Source organism: Chionomys nivalis, chromosome 20 (assembly GCF_950005125.1).
Source record: "Chionomys nivalis chromosome 20, mChiNiv1.1, whole genome shotgun sequence".
NCBI classification, from domain to species: Eukaryota; Metazoa; Chordata; class Mammalia; order Rodentia; family Cricetidae; genus Chionomys; species Chionomys nivalis.
Window position 1 is genome coordinate 49243009 of NC_080105.1, and position 26290 is coordinate 49269298.

The 26290-nt window shown below is 50.0% G+C and overlaps 1 protein-coding gene across 12 annotated transcripts in view; it reads right to left on the reverse strand.

Moving 5' to 3' along the window:
• Positions 1-26290, reverse strand: part of Ank1 (ankyrin 1) — a 177211-nt gene that overhangs the window by 37870 nt on the left and 113051 nt on the right. For all 12 annotated transcript variants that reach the window (XR_009055671.1, XM_057752204.1, XM_057752202.1 and 9 more), the window contains exons 3-23: positions 24381-24479; positions 22081-22179; positions 21377-21475; positions 20791-20976; positions 19400-19498; positions 18788-18886; positions 18416-18514; positions 15106-15303; positions 13765-13863; positions 13279-13377; positions 12742-12840; positions 11564-11761; positions 10570-10668; positions 9877-9975; positions 5958-6155; positions 3321-3419; positions 2704-2802; positions 2393-2491; positions 1367-1459; positions 903-975; positions 181-204 (exon numbers count right to left, since the gene is read on the reverse strand). Coding sequence is in view for 11 of the 12 variants with exons in the window: in XM_057752204.1 (XP_057608187.1) it covers positions 181-204; positions 903-975; positions 1367-1459; positions 2393-2491; positions 2704-2802; positions 3321-3419; positions 5958-6155; positions 9877-9975; positions 10570-10668; positions 11564-11761; positions 12742-12840; positions 13279-13377; positions 13765-13863; positions 15106-15303; positions 18416-18514; positions 18788-18886; positions 19400-19498; positions 20791-20976; positions 21377-21475; positions 22081-22179; positions 24381-24479 (2356 nt within the window). In the remaining variant the exon portion in view is untranslated. The remainder of the gene's footprint in view (positions 1-180; positions 205-902; positions 976-1366; positions 1460-2392; positions 2492-2703; positions 2803-3320; positions 3420-5957; positions 6156-9876; positions 9976-10569; positions 10669-11563; positions 11762-12741; positions 12841-13278; positions 13378-13764; positions 13864-15105; positions 15304-18415; positions 18515-18787; positions 18887-19399; positions 19499-20790; positions 20977-21376; positions 21476-22080; positions 22180-24380; positions 24480-26290) is intronic.

The window sequence follows — 26290 nt, forward strand, 5'->3', positions numbered from 1 at the left end:
CATGGAGGCATGGGCACAGAGACAGAGGTGATGTCATGGTGTGCATGTCCTGTTTAGTCTGCTCCGGGCCCTGCAGGCCATGGAGGATGCAAAGCAGGCATGGGTTAGTGAGAACGTGTGTGCTTATGATGGAATGGGCTCTGGTGAGAAAGACCACAGGGAACAGAAAGCATTTCATACCCATTATAGTTATCTGAGCAGTTCCTGGAAGGTAAAGAAGAGCCACGTTGAAGGAATGACAACATAAGACCCAGTAAAGCGAGAGGCGTGTTTTTAAGGGTGCATGTGCTATAACTGTCTAGCTGACTGTCACACGACCACCGAACTCCAGACAGAAGGGGCCAGAGAGCAGGCCCAACCCTGCTATCCTGCATTTCCTCAATTCTGTGAGGAAATAGGGCTTACTTGGGGGATGGGAGATGGGGAAAATACCCTGGAGATCATGAAGTTGAGACCTTTGTTCCCCCAGTGACGACAGAGGACTCCAAACTTTCTGCCCCACCACACTGGAGGGCAGCTGACCAAGATGTGTTCTCTTTTTAAACAAGCATTCTCGTCATTTCTGGAGGCTCAAGGAAAACAGCAGCCAGATGTTGCTGCAGCTACCGCCGGCTCTTAGAGCTGCCGTGAGTAGATCCATCCTTGACCAAATGCAGGAACGTCCTATATACCAACTAGCTCGCAGATAAAGACTTGAGATCTAAAATATTAACCCCTAAGTTCTCAGTCTTCCTTCACCCAGGATCGTTTGAAAGGAGTTATTCTGGACAACAGACAATATTTGTAAGAAGCGGGTGTCCCTAGTTTCAATGTGTGCTTGTACGTCCAGCCTGGATCTGTTCCGAGAGACACCAAGGGCAGTCTGCGAGGATCGCGCCTAGGCTCATCACCAAAGACTTTACCTTCATCTTCAGACACATCCAGAATCTCATCCACGGTCTCAGGGTAGCTCATCCGATGTTTGTCGCTGACTAACTGGAAGGAGGAAGGGCGGGGCTTAGACCCATGTGGAGTGCGGTATCTTTGCTTTAGTTCAGCTACTGCCCCAGAGGAGCAGCCAGGAAAGGAGACGGAAAGATGTGCTTCCAAAGAAAGCCAGGCCTAGAAGGCATTTGATCTGCACGCCGAAGCCTGGCAGGTACCAGCATAACACCAGACCTCAGACTGCCCGCCCTTTTACCTCACCTCCTTCCTCAAGTCCTTCCAATCCTTTGGGCACTAGGTGGCAGTATTGCCTCACTTGTAGCTAGTAGTGCCTACCAGGTGGGTGGCATTGACTTTGGGTAGTAACCCTTAGGGCCCACAGCTGTAACTGGGGTCGAGGGTGGAGGTGGGGCAGGGCTCCTCAGGGGAGGGGCAGACATACCACTACACTGGTTTCATCTGTGACCACCTTGAGCACGTCGGTTACAGAGATATAGCCCAACCGCTTGGCTATTGCCAGAGGTGTGGTTCCATTCTAGGACAGAGGGAAAGCAGATAGGGCGTCAGAGGGGAGAGCCTACCTCTTGCACACAGACCAGGTTTTCTTGGATTCTTCAGAAGGGCCTAAGTGGACAGGCTGGGCCTTGGAGCTAGGATCTGCGCACAATTCTGTGATCCTGGAGGCCACAGAGATGAGACAGGGCAGGAAGGAGAGCAGGGCACACTGTAAGCCCTCAGTGTTGAGAAGACGCAGGTAAGCACTGCTAGGAGAAGCCAGCCAGCAGCAGGGCAATGTTCCCACACCCTTTCTTCAGCTGTCGGTCACTGAGTGTTATGATAGCTATCAATAGTCCTGAACTGTTTAGTTAACTAGTTACAACAGTCAGAACCCACAAATTCCCCAAATGGGACAGGGGCACACTTTAATGCATCGATTTTGAGAGAAAGATTTAGGTGAAAACTGCAAGGTCTTGAAGCTTTTATTCTCTTGGAAGGTCTTCTCTGCTTGCAGAATGTGCCTGCGCCCCACAAGACTTCGGCCCACCTGCAGTTACACCTCAGTAAACACCTACAGCCAAGAGTCCACAGCTTTCTGAGTTGGGAACAGCCATGCAGGTTAACCCTACAAACTCCACGGTCAGGACAGGGAATTTATCCCGAAGAACAGTCGCCAAGGCTGCTAGGGGAGCCTTTGAGGTCCAAAAACACTTAATTTTGCCGATTCATCCTATCCTTCCTGAAGGTAGCTTCGAACACACCAGAAGGCGTGCCAGCAGGAACAGTTACAAGCCCGAGAGGAGGAGGCGTGGTATTGGGAAGGATAACCGTATTCTGATGGCTAAGTTCTGGAGAATACAAAGCAGCCACACTATGGTGCGTAGCTCAGTCCAGACTCCAGACAGTCATCAACGTGTTCGGTTAGGGATGCTCTCCAAGCTGTGAGGAATGGCTTCAGGTGGGTACTCACCGAGCTGACCTCGTTTGGAGAAGCACCATTCTTCAGGAGCAACGTCACAATGTCTGTGTGTCCTTGCTGAGCTGCCTGGTGCAAGGGGCTGTATCCTAGCTATGAAGTAAGGCAGACATTTCGCAGGATCAGTTAGCCATTGGGGAGGGGGGAGCAGTATACATACAAAGTCCAGAGTCCATCCTGCTAAAACACTTCCCCCCCACTTCCTTCTTTAGGACAGAAGCAGGGCCTGGAGTGACTCTGGCTCCCTCCTAAGTGAGCTCCTAGGAGCTGTCAGCTCAGGAGTCGAGTGTAAGGGACCCCTGTACCTTGGTCTTGGCATTGACATCTGCTTGGTGCTGCAGCAAGAACTTCACCAGCTTGATGTTTCCGTAATGGCTGGCCACGTGGAGTGGGGTGTAACCCATCTGAAAGGCAAGAGATGAACGTGGGTGGGAAGAAGTCACCTGGGCATCCCTAGCACCAGCAGAGTCATGCCTCAAGGCATCCTCACAGAAGCAGCTGCTTAAGGGAGGGGAGGAGGCTATGGGGAAGGTTGAGCACTGTTGTGAGACACGGTGTGCTAATGTCGGTTAGAGAAGGGATAGGACCGGCATCAGATGAGGGAAGCTGAGATGTTGCTGAAGCCACCAGGCAGGCAATCAGAAGGCTGATAGGAACCTGGAAGAGGGAGTTAGCCTAAGAGCTGTTAGCCTTGGAGATGATCAAGGGCAGCTGACAGGAAGAAACAGGACAGAGTGGGGACAAATGTCTGGGCAGCACTTAGAAAGGCTGGGGTGGGGGATCGGAGAGAGCCATCCACTCCTTACCAGTCCCAGGAAAAGGCATAAGGGGGTGTGAGGGGGCACGTCTTGGTGGATTGTGACGGAGCATGCAGCTAAGAGAGGGAGCCATTACAGATGCGGGATGGGGTGGCCTGCCTTACCCGGGTGGTAGCATCCACCGTGACACCATGCTTGATCAGCACATCGGCCACTGGAACATGGCCCTCTTGTGCTACCAGGTGGAGGGGGGTGAGGCCACTCTAAAAAGAAACAGACGTGCATCAATTCTGAGCCAGGGAAGAATTCAGGCTATCGTGACGGAACTGTGAGACTTAAAAACCCTGGGCCTATGCAACAACAGGTCAGCTATCAGACAGGTTATTTGGTAAAATTTTCCTATCCTGGACCTCCAAGTCCTCGCCTGAATGTCAGGTGACCAGCGTAGGGAAGGATCAGGCAGCTTTTTCTATTAAGGGCCCGCCTGCTAATTGATGAGACTGTGACCTTGTACTTTTGCCAATCCTGGCAACAAGCAGTCCTAACCAGCATGGAAACCATCGGGAATGGCTGAGTTCCAATGAAGCTTTATAGAACTAAGCGGTGGGCTGAGGCTGACCCACAGACAACAGATTCGTTTAACGAAGACTTCCAATTGTAGGAACTGTTATTTCCAGGGTAAACTTCGGTGCCTCGGTCTCTTACTCTAGAAGATACAGGCTTCCCCCGACTTATCTCAAGGGCAGAGCAGGGGGCATCTGAGAAAGCGCCATCCACGTAAAATCACACTGCATCTTCTGAGAGCATGCGGTACCACTGCCCCTCAGCCCACAGCAGTGTGAGGGGTGGACCCCTTTGGGAGTGGAAGGACCACATTTTTAGGCTTCTCATCAGCCTTCCCATGAGGATAGTTGGTGTGTCAGGGTGTTGATTGCTATGTGGGAACTTGCACCAAATCTCTTGGGAAAGCCACAGTCCCTTTCCTCCCAATGCTGAATACATGGATCCAACTCTGATTCCCCATCGAGTCCAATCATCTCTGTGTTCCACAGGCTGCCCAAGGTCTGGATCCCGTTTCCTAACCTAATCTGTTACTTTGTGTTTTTTTTCTTAACTGGTGAACTGAGATCATTAATATTGAGTTATTAATGAGCAGTAGCTATTGATCCTGTGACTTTGTTGTTACAATGTGGGTTCTCCAACCTGGTCTTTTGATTTGCTGGTCTGGGATTATTTGTTCCTTGTGTTTGTTTAACCCCCAAGAATTTGCAGGCTACAGAACGGGAAAAGATCTTAACTAATAGTACATTTGCCACAGGGTTAATATCTAAAATATAGATATTAGAACTAAAGAACTGAAAGAATAAAGAACTGAAAAACCTTGAACATCAAGAAAACAAATAACTTAATTAAAAAACAGGGTACAGAGCTAAATAAAATTCACAAAGATGAAACAGAAATGGCTGAGAAACACTTAGGGTTAGGGTTAGGGCTCAGTGTTCCCAGTCTTCAGGGAAATGCAAATCAAAACTACTTTGAGAATTCATCTTCCACCTGTCGGAATGGCCAAGATCCACAAAACAAACGAGAGCTCATGCTGGTGAGGATGTAGGGTAAGGGGCACACTCATCCTCTGCTGGTGGGCGTGCACATTCATACAGCCACTATAGAAATCAGCGTGGCTGTTCCTTGGGAAGCTGGGAGTTGATCCACCTCAAAATCCAGCTATAGCACTCTTGAGCATACACCCAAAGGGCTCTACAGCCGACTACAGAGGATCATGCTCAGCCATGTTCACTGCTGCTTTACCCCCAACAGCCAGAAACTGGAAACAGCATAGATACCCAAACAGATGAGTGGATAATGGGTACATTTATACAGCAGAATGTGACTCAGCTGTTAAAAAATGAAATCATGGAATTCACAGATAAATGGAGGAAGTTAGAAAAAAATCATCCTGAATGAAGTAACTAAGACCCCAAAAGGCAAATATTGTATATATTCTTTTATATGCATGTTAGCTTTTAAGCCTTCAATAGCCATGCTACAATCTGTACAAGCACAGAGATTAGGAGAGAGTAAGGAAGTAGGGAGGGGGAGGATCTCCCAAGGAAAGGAAAATAGAATATTTATGGAGAGACGGGGGCGGAGGGGGGACTGGGATGGAAGGATTAAACAGAGAGGGGGAGGAGGGCGTGGGATAAGGGAGGGAATGCAGGGAGGGACAACTAACACTAAGGGCTACTTGAAGGGTCATATGGAAACATATGGCAGTAAAAGTTTCTTAAAATATATACATATAAGAGAGAAGACTAAATGAAGTCACCAAATAACGGAGGAGACAAAGCCCCAGCTAGATACCATTCATTACCAAGTGAAATCTCCACTGTCAGGAATGGGCTAGAGCTAGTTGAGGCTGAGTTGTCCAAAGGGGCTCTATTTAACCCCCAAACAACTCAGGCTATTGCCAAAGCTATTGGCAATATATTCAGAACCAAATTATGCAATGAACTCCCAAATGTAGATGCTACTCAGGGAGCAAGTATACTCTGGGCTTCCATTGTGGCCTTCCTGAAGATGCTCAAAGGGGCAGAGAAAGGCAGAATGGCACAGAAGGCTACAAAGCCTCAGGGTCACAGTCTTACCAGTCAGCTGTGGATTCAGTATGGCACAGATATAAAATTGATGTAGGGCTGTTACCAGAATCCCACCCATAGGCCTCAGGGAAAATCAGAGCACTCTGGTAAGTACATAAGCTGCTGCCTACATGGACGATACAGGGCAAACTCAGAGGGGCCTACCTTATTTCCCAGGTTGCCATTGGCTTGCTTTGAGAGGAGAAGGGCGACCATTTCTGTGTGGCCCTCTTGGGCAGCCAGGTGCAGCGGGGTCACGCCTTGCACAGACTCGGCATTCGCTGATCCCCCGTACTGCAGTAGACTGCGGGCTACCTCTATCTGGTTCTGCTTGGCAGCAATGTGCAAAGGGGTGTAGCCATTCTGAAACAGAAGAAGGTACCTGAGATCTGTTCCACCCAACAGCCGAGGTAAGGACAGGAGAGCACGGGGTGGGGATAGGCTCTGGCTCGCCCTCTGAGCAGGCTGTCATCATCAAGGAAAGCATGTTAGATAGAAGAACAAATGCACAAACTTCTGGCTGGAAGCTAGATCTGCGGACTCACATCACCGGCAAACATCTGCTCCCTGCTCACCAAGTGTGATGACCTACCATCTCCCTCAGATGCGTTCACTGCTGGGCAGGAAGCAATGTTACCAAGCAAAATTCAGATGCCAGTTTGAAGGAGGGAAGAGTTCAAGTTTCCTGTCTCTCCCTCCTGGCAGAAAGGACTCAAAGGCCCAAACGCTTTATATGGAAAAGAAACAGGGAACCATGTATGGTAGCACATGGCTGTAATCCCAACATTCTAGAGGCTGGGGAAGGGTGAGCCAGGGCCACATAGTGAAGAACCCTGTGTCAAATCAACAGAATGACTGGCTCTTGACACGCTCACACTTCCTCTTCAGTACGTATGACTATTCTTTTCTTTATTAGCACCCTAAAAGAAACCTTTCTTCATGCAGTTTGGCCCCCAGTGCTGTTCTTTGGGTCTGCTGACAGGGAACTCAAGAATGTGGGGGTACTAGCCAGTTCCATTCCACTACAAGCCATCTGTGGACCAGGGCAATGTTCCATCTCCTAGATAATGTCCTTACATATTTTTAAGATCATTGAAAGTAGGGGAAACATCTGCCTCATTTATTAAAAAAAAAGAAAGAAACTAAATTCTGGATGGGTCAAATGTGATTATGTACTCGCAAGGAAGTGCTTTCCAAAACTAAGACACGATAACGGAGCAGTCATGGGTGGTGGTGGCTTTGCCCTGCATGGTTGGGCAGGAGAGGATGACAAGTTCTGGCCTTTCCAGTTAACTATGATGCCACCCTGTACCAGAGTCTCACTCTGGAGTCCACGCTGGCCTGGAAATACAATACAGGCCAGGCAGGCCTCAAACTTGAGGTGGTTCTCCTGCCTCAGACTCAAGTGCTGGAAATACAGGTGTAAGCCACTACTTCTGGCTTTCATTTCTTTATGTAGTTTTGATAAAATGTTGTCAGTGGTTGGGTTTCTAGTATGAGTGAGCTCCTTCTCCTACAGTAGACAGGTGATAGGGTCGGTTGGTGGCCTTGTTAGAAACTGCTTCTGTGATCTCTCCGGAGCATTAGAGGAAGGAAGTCAGGCACATATTACTCCTGGCTGTGTGATGAAGCTCTCTCTGAGAGGGGAATGTGTGTTAACAGAAAGCAAACCCTAGGTCCTGTTGGCTTCTTGAACTGTGATGTGTGTGTGTGATGCCCTTGAGACCTTGTTCAGCAGAATTAGATCCAGAAGGTCTAGACAGGGCTTGAGGCTCTGCATTCCTAATCAACTCCCAGGTGATGCTGAGGTTGCTGGCCTATGAACCACTTTGAGTAGCCCAGCCCTGAAACGCTCAGAGTGAAGGACTTCCAGGGCAGGACCCACGACCTCCAGGACCTATACCCACTCAGCCTTTTACAGAAGACTGTGACTGTATGCAACGGTCTCCAGACATGTGTTTTCCCACACTGGTGAGCTAACATTCCTCCAGCTGTCTGTGGTCTTTCGCTAGTCACCCACCATCTTACTGAGGGTCCCCCAGCATTTCTGGTTGAGATGTCTTAGTGAAATAAGGACAGTCATTCAACTCCAGCAAAGCAAGGCTTTTTAGGACTTCTCTTTTTTTCACCCCCAAGGCACAGTCATTTGAGACATTTGCAGTATATCCACGGAGGTACCAGCAGGAGTCCTAGGTCACTTGGGCAGCTATGGGTATCTAACACACTGGCAGGAACAGACGTTGATTTGTCAGGGACACGCTTGCCCTGGAGACGGCTAAATCTTCCAGGTCACCTTGTGTTAAATGGAAGACATGAGTCACTGACCATCTCAGAGCATGGACCAAGCCATCAGAGTGTCCCCCAAACCAGGACTAAAGGAACGATGACCTTTTGCGGAGAAACAGCAACTAGGTCAGAGCTCCAGAGAGAGGTCAGACAGGGATCTATATCAGTAAAAGGCTCCTTTTCCCAGGAAAATAAGCTCAGGGAAGGAAGGCACACGGGAGGGAATCTGTCAGCATCAGACCGAGAAGGGGAGAGTTTGGTTTGGGTGCAAAGGGATTTACTGTGAAATTCTACAAAATTGCCAGACTACTTTGGGAACTATTTTTGCCATGGAAACAAACCCCATCTGTGCAGGCTTTGAGCTGCCTTTCGCTCTCTTTAAATATCATGAACCTGGCTCCAGCTCCGTTTATATAAGTGGGAATGAGGAGGAGGAGGAGGGGAGTCCGGTTTCTTATTTTTAGAAGCAGGAGTAAGTCAACATCTTAGCCGGCTGTGTGCTGCTTCTGCACAATGACGTAGGGCGTGCTACCACGGGAGACAGGAGTAGGGGCGAAGCCTGAGGAGCCGAGGGCTTCCTGAGGCACGCTGTGTCTGCAGAGACGGATGCTGGGAGTAGAGGAGAACATCATACTGAGAAGACAGAGCAAGCTAAGCCATTTGGTCCCCTGCCCACTGGCGAATCTGGTGAGTGTAAGCTGAAGCACACAGCGACCCACCGAATGACTCTTTCCTTGGTGGGCAACACTGGAGTTCCCACTGTGTGACTGAATTCTGCCATACATCATTCTCAGGCTGCCCTGTCAGGAGGCAGGGCAACTGGTGCAGAGATCATAGGTGCCTCTTCTATGCAGGCTCTGACTCCATTCCTGGACAGTTTCATAGTGTTCTCTTGCCTCTTACAGATCCAAGTCCCACCTTACCCCAGGGTACTCTTGTTCCCCAAAGGCTCCCCTGTCTTCTGGCTTTATTTTTTAAATCCCTCCAACCCTGGTCAGGGTCCCTCAGGGCCACAGAGTCCTATACTTAGCAGTGTATTGCAGAACCCAGACATGCTATCACTCAGAACATGCAGGGGTTAAAGCCCCCACCACAATGTCTATATTCTAAAACAGAAATAAACTAGGGAGGTCCTCACACCCAGACGGGACTCTGGGCTTCAAGGCCCAGAGAGGAATGACCACTGCACTCAGCACCAGAACCTGGGAAAGAAGCAGAGAACGAAACATTCCAGAGGGCCACGGTCCCACTGAGGGAAAGCTCCCAGAACAAGGCTGTGGCCCCAGAAAACTCTCATGTGCTAGAACTTTGACCACCAGTTTGCAAAACACAGTTGAAAGGTAGCTGGTGGGGGTAGGGACTCGGGGTGTGTAAACTGAATCCTGCCACTGTGAGGGACCTTCTGACAGAACAGGATTGCCCACTTCCCATTCTACAAGCCCTCAGATAGCAGCCACGATGCTGCAGACAGTATCTGTGACGGTGTTGTGGCGTGTCTGTGCTTAGGAGCCAAACACAAAACACCTGGGGTTGCTTAAGACCGGCAGTTCTCAACTTGTGGGTCGTGACCCCATTGTGGGTGAAAGGACCCTTCCACAGGGGTCGCATATCAGACATCCTGCATGGCGAATATTTACGTTGCAATTCATAGCAGTAGCAAAATTACAGTTATGAAGTAGCAACAGAAATAAGTTTATGGTTGGGAGTCACCACAACTTGAGGAACTGTACTAAAGGGTCACCGTATTAGGAAGGTTGAGCACCGCTGCCTAAGACAGGAGCTGGGAGGGGGACCTTACCCAGGCAGGGCTGTGCGGGGAGCCACCTCGGGGAAGGAGGAGCTTGACGATGTCCAAGTTGTTGTGATGGACGGCTACATGCAGCGGAGTCAAGCCGTTCTGCAGAGGGACAGAGCAGAGGGAAATGAACAGCTTCATTCCCATGAGGGACTGTGTAGACAACCGGGATCCACTCTTCAGTCCTTGGTGCTTCTTTCACAAGGCAGCACCCATCCAAATCTGGGCTGGGTACAGGTCAGGGGTGAAGCACTTGGGCAGCGTGTGCAAGCCCCAGGAATCATTTCATCACAAGAGTGAAAATCAATCTCGTACTTAATTTAAGGCTAGGGGGTGGCTCAATGGTGAGAGCTGTTTAGAAAATGCTCTAGTGCTGGGTCCCATCATTAATACCGTAGAAAAAGAAAAAAAAAAATCTGCCTAAAGCCAGTCTTGAAGGAGAGCCACTGAAAGACGGCTCCAGCAGGCTCTGGGACCATTTCCTCATCCCTGTTGGGGAGGTGGTACACGAAATCAGCACACTTGTTCAGAGAGTACCAGGTCCTTCTAACAGACACAGACTTCGCTAGGACTACCTTCTACAAAGACCGTTCTCTATGGGAGGCTGCCCAGGCATGCGAGGTGCTTCCCAGTGGGGAAGTAGTCTGTCCCTTCTCGCTTCTGCTAACCCAAGAGGAGGGGGACGCTCCAACTCACCTTTCCTGCTGCGTTGGGATGTGCGTCCTGTTCCAGGAGCAGCTCAGCCACCCGTACCTTCCCATACTTGGCAGCCACATGGAGAGGGGTAAATCCTTTCTGAGGAGAAACACAGGCCATCAGGACCCCTGGGAGCCAATGCCACCGAAGGAAGGCACAAGGAGGACGCTTCCTGCGCTAACCGGCATGGGAATGCCTATGTGACTGAAGGACTGGAGCATTTTGGTCCCTGCAAGAGGCTACAAGCCTCCCTGAGTACCACCAGGCCAACTCTCACAGGAGAAGAGAGGAAGCTGCCTGTGATATTGTCAATTGCTTGTTGACTGAGGGAGGCAGGGGCCGTCTCTTTTGTTTGCTATTGTTCCTTCAGAGACAGTCTAAATATGCAGCCCAGGCTGGCCTTGAACTCCAGATCTCTTTGCTTCATTCTCTGAAGTATTGGATCACAGGCATGTGTCAGTCAGTCCATCAGGATCTTACCTATTCAGTCAGTTATCTGTTGCCACTATGGAGGGTGAACTTGGGGCCTTGAGCGTGCCAGGCAAGCAGTCCTTTAAAAACTACTTCCCTTTGGTCCTCCCTGTATCCTAGGAACCTGGAGCAGGTGTCTAGCAAGTTACAGGGGAAATAGAAGGCACCTGGGTTGGAGCAGCGACCTGACTGGCTGTGTTCTTTCTGAGGAAGGAGATGACTCATGGGCCTGCAGAGTCCCATGACCACAAAGAGGCTTAGATGAGACTCCCCTTCAGAGCTCCAGGCCTAGCCTATTGAAAATTGAAAAATATGTGCGGTTTGTTTTGTTTCTAGTCTTTTTTTTTTTTTTTTTTTTTTTAAATTGAGATCCAGTCTTGATATGCTACCCAGGTTGACCTTGAGCTCCTGGGCTCATGTGATCCTCCTGTTTCAGCTTTTTGGGTACTGTGATCACAGGTGGGCCGCTAAACCCTGCCAGCCCGAAGCTTTCTAAGAACTGGAACCGTGGTCATGACTGTACCTTGGTCATGCACGCTTGGGATGCCTCCTTCTCCAGGAGGGCCAGGGCTGTGTCCACGTGGCCCTCTCGGGCTGCAGTGTGCAGGGGCGTGTGGCCAGCAGTGGTAGCCAGGTTGGGGCTGGCGCCGTTCTCCAGCAGGAGCTTCACCATACTTGTGTGGCCGATGCGAGCGGCACAGTGAAGTGGTGTCTGGTCGTCCTGGACCCCAGGGGAAAGCACAGAACTGGGAATGTTAACCTTTCCAAGCCCAGCTCGGTATTGCCCAGGGGCAGGAGGTGAGGCCCAGCGAGTGCAAGCGACTCCGTCACACATAAAAAGATCTGGGATTTCTTCCAATCTCTGAGTTACAGAAAATAATATGCTTTCTCTCACATGATCCTTACACCTCACCAGCCTTGTGCTTTTCGCTACTTAATTGCGCAAAGGTTCAGCTTCCCCAGTTGTTAGGTGGGAATTGTAACATTATTTCATAGGGTTCTGCTCAAGCAGCTAACAGACACAAAGGGTTCCCAATGTTGGACACAGAAAAACTGCTCAGTAAACTGATAGCTATCCCAACAAGCCGGATCTTCCAAGCTCTGCACCTCTTATGCTTGTTTATGTTTGAATACTTTGATGTTCTTTATGCCAGCAGTTATGGGGCACCAAATTACAGAATCAGGGAAGACAAATTCCAGCTACCGCTCCTAGTGCAGGGGCTCCACGGATGGCATATTGGTTACTCCGCTAAAGCAGAGATGCTCAAGGGAGCCTGCCACCTGTAGGGTGCTGGTCTTGGCCACACAGCCTATCTTGCAAACTTGGTAGCTCGTCTTATGGTTTATTTGTAATCCAGTCTACAACTGGGGATCCTCCACTTTTAGACCAACTGATTCCCGGCTGATTTGTACTGGTGACACCATGATCTTACCAAGTCCCTTCCTTCAATCACATCTACTCATCAGCCCAATGAAAGCCGCAGGTCAGTCCTGCTCCCTGGGCTTTGGTACTCTACAGAAATTCAGCTTTGATGCAAGAATATCTCTGGCCCCTCAGGACTCCAGCAAAGCAGAGCCAGAGCTTTCTGTATGACCTACACAGGAGTGGTGTGACTTGGAGCCCCTGGCCTCTGAGAATGGCTTCCCTTCGCCAGGCTGGAGTGAACCTGGGACCCTCCCTTTTCTGCCTCCGGAACTCACCTTGGCCTTAGCATTGGCTTTGGCTTTGTTCTGGAGCAAGTATTTGGCCACTTCGGTATGCCCTGCTCGGGCTGCCATGTGCAATGGGGTCTCTACCTTCTGCAAAGTAACAAGGTTATAGAAGTATTAATACGTGCTGGTGTTGCAAAAGGACACTTGTTGAACTCAGATTGCTGCCTGGGCTTGGTAGGATTTTGTCCAGGAGCCGGAACTGCCCAGCAAGCCTGGCTCTTTCTCCCTCTCAGTTGTCTAGGGAAATGGGAATGTAAACCTTGGAGCTAATGAATATTCAAATGTGGGAATGTACTTCCAGATTGTACTTATAGAAGTTCCAAAATAAAACTCTAAAGATGTGCAGTTGTGTGACAAATTTAACTGGGGGAGCCTCAGTAGAGAGGAACGTTCGCCCCACTCCCGACACCTTTGCTATCCTGAGAATCCCATTTCTGTGGGCGGAGAAAACAGGGACCGGCTTCTACAGCTTCCCTCAGAGCTGGGGACCAGAGCCAAGAGTTCTCACCGTCTTCAAGATCTTACCACATTGGAGACATTGGGTGATGCTCCCCGCTGCAGTAAGTTCTTCACAATAGGAAGGTGTCCCATGAAGGACGCCACGTGGAGAGGTGTCAGTCCAGACTAGAAGAGACAGAGTGGAGTGTCATGAGCAGGAGCGGTCCCCACAAGGAAGAGCAAGCTGCAATACGCTCTTCTGTCAATAGAGAGCTCCATGAATGACTACCTAAGAAAATGGACTTAAATCAGGTGGGCTTCTTCTCAGGAAAATGGCCACAGGGACAAAAGCCCTGGCAGAAAATGGTCACCACTTTACATTTCAAACCATCCTTTCCCATCCTGAAAAGTCCTCTCGCCTGGGAGTCACCCTGACCCAGCCCCTTTGGGGACATGCTGATGCATACCTGCACATGCACACACACAGGCATATCTGCAGGTACACACAGCTATGAGGAATAACCATGTAAGGCAATGGGGGCGGGGCGAAGGCACGCCTATGCTTCCTCCTACCTCGGTGACTGCATCGATGGAGGCGCCCGTCTTCAGCAGCAGCTCCATGACGCGGATGTGATTCTTCTTGCAGGCGATGTGTAAGGGGGTGAAGCCGTTCTGTAGCCCACACAAAGCACACGGATGAACCCGGAGAGTAAGCAGAGAACCGGAAAGGAATCCTGCCCCTTCCCAGCCCACCCGGCAAGCACTTGTAGACCACGGGATAGACCATAGAACAAACAGGTGTTCCCTCTCTTTACACATCAAGAATATTTCTGAGTATGATATTTGGGGACATTTTAAAAGAATTCTGTCCTATTTCTGGACACGCTAAAGGAGTACTCTTTGGAGGCAAACCGCTTCCTTTCTATGTGACGCTGAGTGAGAGGGATTCTGCTCCCCAGCATGTTCTATAGGCACACCCCTCCACGGGGACAATTCTGTGTCTGTCTACCTCCTCTGTACTTCACAGGGTGGTGCTTCTCAAACAAGGTCAGTTTTCTGGGGGTGGAGGAGGGGTTATAGCCAGCCATGTCTTTGCTGTCACAGGCAGGGAAGCAGAAATTACTAGCATTTAGTGGCTAGAGGCCAGAGATGGTGCCAAGCACCCTGCAGCAGACAGAACAGCACATTTCAACCCCAATGTCGGCCCCAAGCTTTGGAAGCCTCAGTCACCCCGGAGTCTGGTCTGGGCTCACTGCAAGCAGGTTTGAAGGGATGGATGATCTATCTTTTGCCTCTGGAGGGTACCTGTCCCTTCAGTTCTCCTCTGAGCATGGACAAGTGTGAGACCACGGTCCTGGACATGCTCTATGGCTCTTTGAACTACTCTGGTGGCCTCTGGCCTAGGGAGGAGGGTAAGGAGCACAGCCATAGGACCACCCTGTTTTTGGTCTGAACTTCTTGCCTCCCAGGGCTGTGGCCACAGCCCCGTTCAGAGCTGTCCTCAGTTCAAGTCAGCACATTTTCACCCTGAAGCAGGTTGAAGACCAGGCCTGCCTCTAAGATGTTACTGCCTCTTAGAACTGAGTCTGGCTGGGGCCTCGAACCCACAAACACACCATAAACACCACTTCCAGAGTCAGACCTCCTGGGTATAAACCCACAGCAGACCTCACTTTCTGGCTGAAGCTTTGATCTCAAATACAAGAGGCCACACCCCTCCTGAATATAACACACACACACACACACACACGCACGCACGCACGCACGCACGCACGCATGGACGCGCGCGCACACACACACACAAAATGTGCACTTGCCTATGGTGCTGCCCCTAGTGGTACCCATGCAGAACTGCAGCCCCTCCCTGCTTCCCTTCCCCCCAGCAGCATCCCTACAGTAGTAGCCTCCTCTCACCAGGGCTCTGGAGTTTGGCTTGGCTCCTTTATCCAAAAGAACCTTAGCCACCCTGTGGTGGCCACAGTGGGCTGCCACGTGGAGAGGAGTCAGGTGATCCAAGGTGACGTCATCGATCTCTGCATTGTATTGCAATAGAAGTCGGACACAGTCGAGATGGTCTCCCTGAGCCGCCATGTGGATTGGGGACAAGCCATTCTGGAGGAAGAGAAATAAAGCAATGACAGAGCTCTTGGGGACAGAGCAGGGGACTCAGGACAGTGACGGCAATGCCACTCTCTCCTTGTCTATACAAACTTCAGTGTGGATCCCAAATGAGCTTGTCTCTGACGAAAATGTTCTCTCCCATGTAGCCAAATCTTCAAGCCTTCCACGAAGGCTTCCCTGACCACCCTGGACTTCCTCAGGCCTCGCTGGTCTGTACTGGTCACTCAAATCTGATCTTATTTTCACCTTTGATGAATCATTTAATTTGCGACCGCCATCTTGGCCACGTGTTTTCTCTTAATTACAAGCTTCTAAGGACCGGGTCTTTACTTCATTCTTCCCAAGTGCTCACTGGCCCAATTACTACATGAAGCATGTGGTGGGCCTTAATTACCGTGTGGATAAAGGACAACAAAACAGACTTTAGATCTCTTTAAACTTTCTAATTGGAAAACGTTCCCATTTATTGTGTGTGCTTGTGGGGTGGTGGGAAGGCAAGTCTGTGCCGTGGTGTGGCCATACACTGCCAAAGGACAACTTGCTGGAGTCAGCTTCTCTTTCTACCATGTGAGTTCTAGGGACTGAACTTAGGCTGTAAGTTGTCTTGGTGATAAGAGCTCTTACCCACTGAGCAATCTCACTAGCCTGGATAAAGTTTACAATCACTATGGAAACACCCTTGGTATATTTGGGGACAGAGCAGGGGACTCAGGACAGTGATGGTATATTTGAGGGCGGTACCGGAAAGGTTTAAGTGAGAAGTGAAGACCCAACTATGGGAGGCACCAGGCTATGGACTAAAGTCCACCATTGACGACAAAAGAAGAAAGTTGGGCATCAGCGTTCACCTCTCTGTTTCCTACTATGGATAATGTGTGTGACCCACTGCCTGGTGCCCCTGCTGCCAGGCCTTCCCTGCCACCCACCCCAGACTCTTCCTTCCTGAACTTGTCACATATTCTGTCCTAGCAACAAGAACAGTAACTAGTACAGAAAAATTGTTACTAAGGAACACACGGTTTCGGTGATAAACCTGACATAGAATCCCTAGGCCTTCGGAACTGTTCTGCAAGAGAAATGTAGTAGATTTCAGAGCTTCAGGCTAGAGAAGTCCCAGAATGCTGTAAATTGGACCTAATGGGCCCTGCTCATGAGAGTGAGGAAGACCAGAGTGCTGAGAGAGCTGAATGCAGGTAGTGATGGCCCAGCTTACGCGGTTTCGGAGAGGAACACGCTCCCTTTCATGCTATATTCTACCAAAGAACCTGGCTTCTTTCTACCGTGTCCTAAGAACTTGGGTAAGGCTGAATACAAAGTAATGGATGAAGCTATTTGGCGGAATAAATCTCAAAACAGAGTAGCATTCAGGCGTTGTCATGGTTACTTGGGCAGATCGATAGAGAGAGAGGGAGCAGCAAGAAGAGGAAGATTAAAAAATGTGAAGTTCGGCAGGCTCAGGAGTGGATTTGAAGTTGTAGACAACGTGGTGGGGAAAAAGCAGCTGTAACTGTCAAACCACTGAAAAGAGAAAAGCTCTCCTTGATCTGCTCTAAGACAACAGGAATCCGCACCCAGGGCAAGAGCGCGCTGAAAGCCCCACTTTTGAAAGTGAAGATTCACTTGAAAGAGGGAGAGGCTGAACGTTGGATGCCACTGAACAGGGTTTCCTGCTCACAACTTTCTGAGAATCATCCTGGAAGGCACACGGAGGGCAATGTGCTCGAGAGGGTCTAGGCTCTGTCTCAGACTGGCAGTAGGGCAGGCAGTGCTATTCATGTGTTAGCTTTAGTCTTACACCACAGTTCTAGAGACCACTCAGGCCAGACAATGGGAGGCCGGGTCAGAGTCTCTCCGAAAAGATGCCCCAGAGGCCATGGCACGAAGTAGTGAAGATAATCTGCTATCTGCAGTGTGGGGGTCCTCTGAGGAAAGCCGCAGCCACCATAAGCAGTGTAGTCTCAAGACAGGGGCTGTGTGTGTTTTAGGCAGTGGAGCTGGAGGGGCAAGGACATATAATCTCATCATGAGGCCGGATGTTGGACACAGCTGTAGGATTTGGGTTCCAGTCTTGGTTTGGCCTGATCTTCCTTTGTTTCTAGAAGGGGCTGTTTACTCTGTGCCATGGGAGTGGACTTACCACAACTGTACAGGGATCACAGTTAAGAGACTGTCTTGAGTCTCAGAGGAGACTCAGGGCTTTGCACTCCTTTAAGAAGTGTATTAGGGTCTGGAGAGAGAGTTCAGTGGTTAAGAGCATTTTGATAACCAGGACCTCCAGGGTGGCTCACAGCCATCGCTAATTCTAGTTCCAGAAGATCTGACAACATCTTCAGGCCTCTGTGGGCACTAGACATGCACATTGTGCACAGACATGCATGCAGGCAAAACACACATACAGTTAAATAAAAATAATTATTTAAAATAAAAAATTAAATTATGAGTGTGTGTCTGTGTGTCTGTTCACGGCTATGTGTACATGAGTTGCAGACATTTGTGAGATGCCTGCTGTGGGTGCTGGAAGCTCTCTTAGTCACTTAATCATCTCTGTAGCCCAGGACTCTGCACTCTCTAAGGTGCTGGGACCATTAAAGGCCATGAGGATAATTTAGAGACAGACTAAATGCATTTTACATCGTGAGGTGGAAATGGGATTTAGGAGCTGAGATGGAACATTACCATCGCTGTGTGATGTGCCTGGGTGTCGGGCTGACAGAGGGTGGAGTTGTGATGATTAACCTCTAGTATTGTCAACTTGTCAGAAATACACTGGCGTGCTTATGGGGGTGTTTCCAGAGAGGATGAGCTGAAGAGGGGGCACCCACCCTGGATGTGGGTGACACCATCTGTTGGCCTGGGACTGCAGGCTGAATAAAAAGGAAAAGCCAGCTGAACACCAGCATTCACTTTCTCTTTTTCCTGACTGTACCTCCAGTGTGGCCTTTCACCCCTGCTGTCACGACTTCATTGCCATGAGTGACTGTGTACCCTGAAACTGTGAGCCATCATGAACCCTTTTGAAGTTCCTTGTCACAGCAACAAGGGACATCTAGCTGACTTGGAATGTCGCCTACCCAAGATGGCCTACCCAGGAAGAAGCACACACCTTGGTTTTGGCTTGGATGGGTGCCCCGTGGTCCAGCAGGATCTCTGAGATCCTCACGTGTCCGTTCCGAGCTGCACAGTGGAGCGGTGTCAATTCATCCTTTATAAGACAGTGAAAGACAGAAAGCCTCAACGACAGCCATCAGTGGCCAGGTGTCACCAGCCTGGCTGCAACATCTCTTCCGGATGTGGAAGTTCAGACACTGCCTTCAGGTCAGGCTGGCTTTAGCTCAGTTTAGTTCCTGTCCCCTGCTGCACCCAGCTACTCCGGCAGGCCACTCGGGGTGGCAGGGGACACAATGAGAGCCTGTCACTGGGAAGATTCAAGGGCAGAACTCCCCCTGCTCTCGCCCTGCAGGCTGCAGACACCTACCTTGGTCCTTGTTTCTATCTGAGCCCCGCGGTCCAGCAGAAGTCTCACCATGATCACATTGCCCCTGCGGGAGGCGATGTGCAGTGGTGTGATGCCATTCTGGAGGAAGAGATGGGGACCCTCAGGGCTTGGTGTCCCTTTGGAAGGTGGCAGGATGCGTACCACCCCCTAGCTCCTGCCTGCATCTCCTGACCTCCACAGAACAAGCAGTCACTTTAACTATGGGGGCACATCTCACCTCAGGAAGAGTCAGGACCCGTGAGGATCTGATCGTGCTGGGGTTAACTGTACTAAGCTGGCCAAGCCCACATCCCCCAGATGTGGAGAAGATGGGGAGAAAGCCAGGCATTTGCAACCATCCCCCACCTCCCGTGTCTGCCTGAAGAACAGGCACATGGAGTTTTGAGTTTCCTCCAGACCATGCTGAAGGGAACTGAAGGATCAGTTGATTAGTAATTCCTAGCAGGAGGTCTTAACAGTCACTGGGGCTCTGCCCCCCACCCCTAGGCATTTCTGAGATACAGGTAGATTCCAAGGTACTAGAGAGAGTATGTGAGAGAGACAGGGGCACCCCAAACTCTGGACAGTGTGCAGAGACTCCGGTGAGGTTACCTGAGGTGTGAAGTTGACGCTGGCCCCCCTGTTGAGGAGCAGCTGGGCCACGTTGAGGTTCTCATAGTGAGCTGCGATGTGGAGAGGTGTGAAGCCCGTCTGGCGCAACAGAGGGGGAGAACCGCTTGTCACACACCAGCACCTCTGCCCCAGAACCAGCCCAGGGCTTCTAAACAACAATAGGGCTACAGGGCCTGACACACAAAGCAGGCTCTGGCCAATGGCAAAAGCTAAGGAAGGGGTGGAGAGATGCCCTCTTGGCAAGCTATATCCACATCAGAGGGACTTCTAGTCTGTGCCTTATGGCCAAGGTGTTGTGGGACAATGGTCTTCTACCCTGTAAAGATTTGTCACTTGTATTGCTTTAATAAAACACTGATTGGCCAGTAGCCAGGCAGGAAGTATAGTCTGGGCAACCAGAAAAGGAGACTTCTGGGAAGAGGAAAGAGTCAGTCTGCACATCACCCCCACACAGAGGAAGCAAGATGAGAACACCTCACTGATAAAAAATAAGAAGCCACATGGCTAATATAGACAAGAATTATGGGTTAACCTAAGTTATAAGAGTTAATAAGAAGCCTGAGCTAATAGGCCAACCAGTTTATAATTAATATAGGCCTCTGTGTTTCTTTGGGACTGAACGGCTGCAGGACTGGGCAGGACAGAAACCTCTGTCAACACCAAGGCAAACTATAAACTGAGATCACCTCTCATGAAGAGATTTTAGTCAGCAGTGGAGGGTTATGGAGCCCATGGCTGCCAGCCCCCTAACTGGGTGTGTGACTCGGCTCTCTGGCCAGACAGTTCTCCAGTGTCATGCTGCTCCGTATCCTCAGACCACATCCAAGCAGAACCCAGGCACAGGGGTGTGGTAGAGTAGGTGGAGGGAGAGGGTAGTGTGAACCAGTCAAGCAACCTCGCTGACTGAGGGACAGCTGGCGGCCTCACTGAAGGAGCAGTGGTTAATAACACTTTAAATATCGTATCTCCAGGAACCTCACTTTACGCCTTCCTGTCTTTTGGCAGCTGGATGTGATGACTGCTTCATCCAGAAAGGGCACAGGGTAAGAAGGCGACAATCTGGGGTCCCCTCTGGGGTGCAGCATCATTCTGCAGGGAGGTCTACCCTGCCCTCCTGGGCACTGGTCTGGATTCTCCAAGTAGCCAGAACCATCTTAGCACCCTCTTGGCTTTCTCCAGGGATCTGAGGCAGGGCTGCCCACTAAGCCCATCTATGTTACTGCTAAGCACGAAAGGCACAACTGATTCATTCCCCTCCACTCTGGTCTTGGAAAAATGCCGGGAACTAAAGCTGCCTCTAGCACAGTCCTCCAGCCCCCAGCCCCCCAGCTTGCTCACCCTGGGGGCATGAACGTCCTGGTTTCCCTCACCTTGGAGAGGACGTCGGGGTTGGGGTCGTTCTGCAGAAGGACCGCAGCTGTCCGTGTGTCATCGTTGCGGGCTGCGATGTGCAGGGCGGGGAGGCGAACTTTCCCTTTGGTTCCATAGTTGATGAGGTGAGCCACCACGTTCTCATGCCCCTGCTGTAGGGCCACAGCCAGCGGCGTGAAGCCATCCTGGCCAGGGGAGGGCAAAGATGGGATTTCAAGGCCCTTTGCATCCTCCAAGCTCAACTCAAGTGCCGCCTCCTCCCTGAAGCCTTCCTTGGCCCCATTTTCTTGCTCTGTGCTCCCACAGGGTCTGCATTCTTCTTCCTTTTGCACTGAGTTTTCATTTACCTTACGCTTGAGGTCAGGTCTGTCTCTGTGTTGTGAGGGTCTGACGGTGTGTGTGTGTCGTGTTTGCAGTCTGAATGTGTGCTATGAGGGTATCTGTGTGTACTACGTGTTTGTTGTCTGACTAAGTGCCAAGAAGGCTTGAATGGGCCTCACCTGTTTGCAGTCTGACTGTACGCCATTATCATTTCATGCACCGGAGACATTTCCAGCACAGAGCACACTTTCCAAGGGAACTTACTTCTGTGGCTACATTCTGATTGGCTCCATTCTCCAGTAAAAACTTCACCACCTCCAAGTGATTCTCCTGGGCCGCCATGTACAGGGGAGTAAAGCCTTTCTGTAAACCCAAAGAAGAAGCCATTAAAATAGTGGGTAAAACAGGTAAACTCTTTCATGGGGGGGGCACTCTCTTCATGCCCTCGTTTCGTCCTGGAGACAAACCACTGCCTCTGGAAAAGTATTACCAAAGACCAAGACAGGGAGATGACTCCGTGGACGTGTTTTGCCCCCACCTTCTGAGTGAGTCCCTAGCCCAAACATCTTCCTCCACTTAAAAAGTTATTTTGTTTTTAATTATGTGTATATGTTTATCTGTGATATGTGGTTGTGTGCACACGAATGGAGAAGCCCCCCTGCCCGTGTGATCCATATGTGATTTCACTGGTCTTATTGAACCAAGCTGGAGTCCACAATGACCAATTCTCCATGCTAAGGCTGTATACTCTAGCCTTGGAAAATTAGCACAGAATGCCTGCATCACTGCTAGGAGACATGTTAGGAAGAAATCTAGTCCTAGCTGCAGTGTGTGTGTGTGTGTGTGTGTGTGTGCACGTGTGTGTGTGAAGTACACAGCAGTCAATGTGTCTTCTGTGTGGCATAGAACAATTGTGTAAGTGGAGGAAGACCCCCCACGCCCAGTTCTAGGAACCAGGGAGCCATTACCTGAGACTGGGCATTGACGTTGGCTCCATAATTGACCAGCTCCCGAACCACCTCATCCTGACCAGCAAGGGCAGCGATGTGCAGAGCAGTGTTCCCCTTCTGAAACACAGAGGCGAGGGACAGAGGATGTTTTCCTCAGTCTGCTCTAGAGCTTGTCACAGGGAGGAAAGTGAAGGTGCTGGTTGGGAAGCCCCAAGAAAGAAACATCTGTGTCTATGCCCAGTTTGTACTGATCATGGAAGACTAGTAAAAGCTCAGGGACCAACGTGTTCTTCTCTCTGACATATCACACACTCATATCCGTGCATGCATGTGCACATACACACATCACATAGACACATCACACACACAGAGAGATAAAGACACACACACACATTATACATACAGACACAGGCACATATACCACACACACACAGAGACACACACATAGAGACACAAACACATCATACACACAGACATACACACGTGTGCATGCACACACACACACACACACACACCAACTGCGAGCCTCAAGAAGTGCCCTGGACATGTGGGGCAGTCACAGGACAGGGGTTGATCCTCTGTGCATTAGCACAGAAGAAGCAGAAGAGAAGTTTTAATTCTATTTTGATTTACAAATACCCTAGTTATCCATGTTTAAGGAGTCATAGAAGCCACAGGAAGAGGAGTGTTGGGTCAGCACTGTGAATTTGTAGGGATGGGAGGGGTCTACTTACTCCTTACCCACCCTGAATCTGGGCTCTAGTTTCTGGGTTGGAGAGGGAGGAGAGGAGCTAGGGCACCCATTTTTCACTTTCCCAATCATGAGCCCGGCTAAGGAACTAGGGCAGGTTTTAGTGTCTTAGTTTGTCTTTATTTCTAATCTCCCTGAAGCCTGAGAGACCCATGACAATTTCACAATCTGTCTGGTGTCTTCCTTGGCCTCAGGTTTGACATTCACCTTTGTTACCCCTCTTTTTCCCTGGCATTCTGAAGTTTCGCTGGCTTAGAAATGTCTACAAATAAAATTTACCAAGTAAGTATTCACAACCAAATAAAAACCAAAAGGGAAGATTTGGGAAGAGTGCCTTTACTCAGCTCTGGGGAAATGCCAGGGAAAAGAGAACGCAGATTTGTGGCTGGGTACGTTGGAGGTCAGTAGCTACCCCTTGCTCCCTGGGAAGAGCAGGTGAAACAGTTGATCTCTGTGTAGGGGCTGGAAGCAAAAGCAGCTCCAAAGAGCAGCTCTGCTCACTGCACCGAAGAGTGAACAGGGAATGACATGAAAATTAGCAAATTTTACCATGGGAAAGGAGTCTACCTTCATAATATTTGGAAGTTCACTTCATACAAATTATATCTGTTCTCTACATATTGTTCAGGTGCATTTTCTGCTTGCTGCAGAGAGCTAAAATTGAGGCTGTTCTCAGGACCCTACTTAACAAGCATCTGATGGGAAATGAGAGGTTATGGTAACTCAGGCAGAGAGGCAGCGATGTGGGGAGGTAGAGCTGGGAGGAGAGGGAGGGGCCGCAGGGGATGGCAAAGGGAGATCATTTTAATAAACAAGTTGCAGGTACATAAGAAATAAAGCTTGTTTAGGGATTAGATGTAGGTCAGTGCTAGACTGCATGCTTACCATGCATGAAGACCCAGGGTTCCACCACTACCAATGCAAAAAATATTATTTTGCAATCTACATGAATTGATGCTTCTATGCCAAACACTTTCTGATAAAAGGGAGTGCTGTTCCAGGTAACCAATCAGGGAGAAAATAGATGTAGGGCTGAACAGGAAGATTTGCTAGAGAAGGTCACACCAGAAGGACCGGGCTCCCTTCACCGGGATCCCTTCAGTGACAACACTGTCACCATCACTATTTCCTGCCTAATTCTGTTGCCAGGTACTTTATATACACGGCTCAGTTAATGGTCACACTGACCCTGTAAATAAGCTTCATCATCCCCATTTACAGGGGAGAAAACTGAGACTTCCCAGTGGCCAAGTAACTTTCCTAAGGTCACAGAGGGGGAAGCATCTCAGCTGGGGCTCAACTCTGGAGCTTGCAGGACTCCCTGTATGAAGCAGTAAGAAGCCACTGTAGAAGAGTCCTGGTTTCAGAATGCAGTATCCATGTAGGATAAAGGCCTGCTGACAAATTCTGGAAACTGGGGCCTGTTTTTCAGGTGGCACCCAGGACTCAGAGAAACCGGATGTGACTAGTAGCGTCCCGGAAACCAGCGTCACGTCTAGGTTGTTTTCCAAGCGACAAGGCATTCCATGGGCTTGAATTTGCAATGCCAAGGACCCCTGCTTCTTACCTTGGTTGTTGTTTCTAGAATGATCTCTTTGTGCAGTAGTTCAACCACCATCTTCACGTGGCCTTCTTTAGAAGCCAGATGCAAGCCGTTCAACCCGTTCTGAGAGGAGCAGAAAGGAGGGGAGGTTTTGGTTAGTGACACTGCCCAGTCTGCCATCCTCAGGACTGGGTATGGTGTGTGGTGGAGTAGAAGGCAGAAATGAAGGACACTCGGTGGGCACAGCCAGCCCAGAGAGCCACCAGCTGAAGGCACCCCGAGGTCAGTGCATCAAGAAGGAGAAGAGCAAATGACAAGACTGTCACACAGTGCAGGGACATTTTCTCAGAACCTGCAGGGGCCCTGAGATCTGATCCAAGGCAGTCTTTCAGCTTCACTGGGGTGTGGAAGCGTCCAAACACACAAATGTTGAAGGCTTGAAGAGGTAGAACCCTTACGAGCTGGCACCTCAAGGAAGAGGCAGGTGGAATACAGCTCTTTCTGTCTTTAACCTCCAAGCTGCCAGAGCCCAGCACCCCTTTTTGCCACAGACTCATTCCCAAGATGTACTGTGTGACCACGGGCCCCCAAACAATGAGTCCTCCTAGTGACCTTGGACTAAAATCACGAACCAAAATAAACATTCTCATTTTTTGAAGTCGACTTCCCCGGGTATTCTGTCATAGCGGCAGGAAGCTGAGCACTTGACTGATAGAAATGCCACGGATTAAGATGGTTGGAATGGCCGTGGCCCTGGGGAGCTTTCATGCAGTAACCAAAAAAAGTAGGGATGCCACACCAATACACGCTTGAAATCTGTGGGGACCAGTCCACAGTTACCAAAATAAGCTGCAAAGAGGACCTTTTGAGAACTAAATGCCCCACCTTGCTACGTGGTTTCCTCAATGGGAAACCAGTGTGAAAACAGCCCCTTTGCTAGCTTCTGGGTTCAGGTGCCACCAAGGAGGCCACGCCCAACCATCAGTCTCCAAAATCAGAGACTCACCAAGGTGTGAGAGTTGTAGTCAGTTGGAGGCACCACTGCGTCCCTAAGGATCAGCACAGCGGCTCAGAATGCATTGCTCAGTCCATCCATCCTCTTTGCAGTTCTTCTGACTGTTAACTTAAAGGCCCTGGAACTTTCTGCCAAACTCTGATTCAAAAAACTGGTTGTACTTGCTGGACAGCGGAAACTCACACCTTTGATCCCAGCACTCGGGAGGCAGTGGCTGGGGGATCTTTGTGAGTTTGAGGCCAGCCTGGTCTATAGAGTGAGTTCCAAGACAGCTGGGGCTACACAGTGAAACCATCTTGAAAAAACATCAACAGCAACAAAACCCTGCTCCTCGGGGGCTGGCGAGAAGGCTCGGTGGGCAAAGGCATTTGCCGTCATGCCTGATGACCTAAGTTTGGTTCATGTGATGGAAGGAGAGACTCCTTAAAGTTACCGCTGACCTCCGCATGTGCTCATGAAATACTTGCGCCCCTCCTCCCAAACAAATATCTTTTTAAAAAAAGTACTACCCAGCCTTGCGAATGGTTCTGGCAATGTGATGTCATGAATTTCAAGTCCATAAAGCCAGTGGTGTCGGTCAGCCAATGATTCCATCCGTTGCCTCCACCACTGTGGCCGGCAGCTCTCTTCTCCCACTCTTTCCCCATTTTGGTCAGTCTGGCTTTAGCATCTTTTCATTGTTGCTGCTGCTGTGGTATCCTTGCAACTGCTACAGGCTCTTGCCAATCACGATAAAGTTTGACCTCTCTGTGATTTGAGGCCTCTGACTCACCTGTCCCGAGAGTTCCTGCACCCTGGGCTCCAGAAATCCCTCTCCTCTCTTGGGTCAGAGGATATGCTCAGCTTCTCGCTAAAGCAACTCTCTACCTGGGGTCATTGCTGCCTCTCAGCACGTGACCATGGGGAAGAGTCTCCTGGG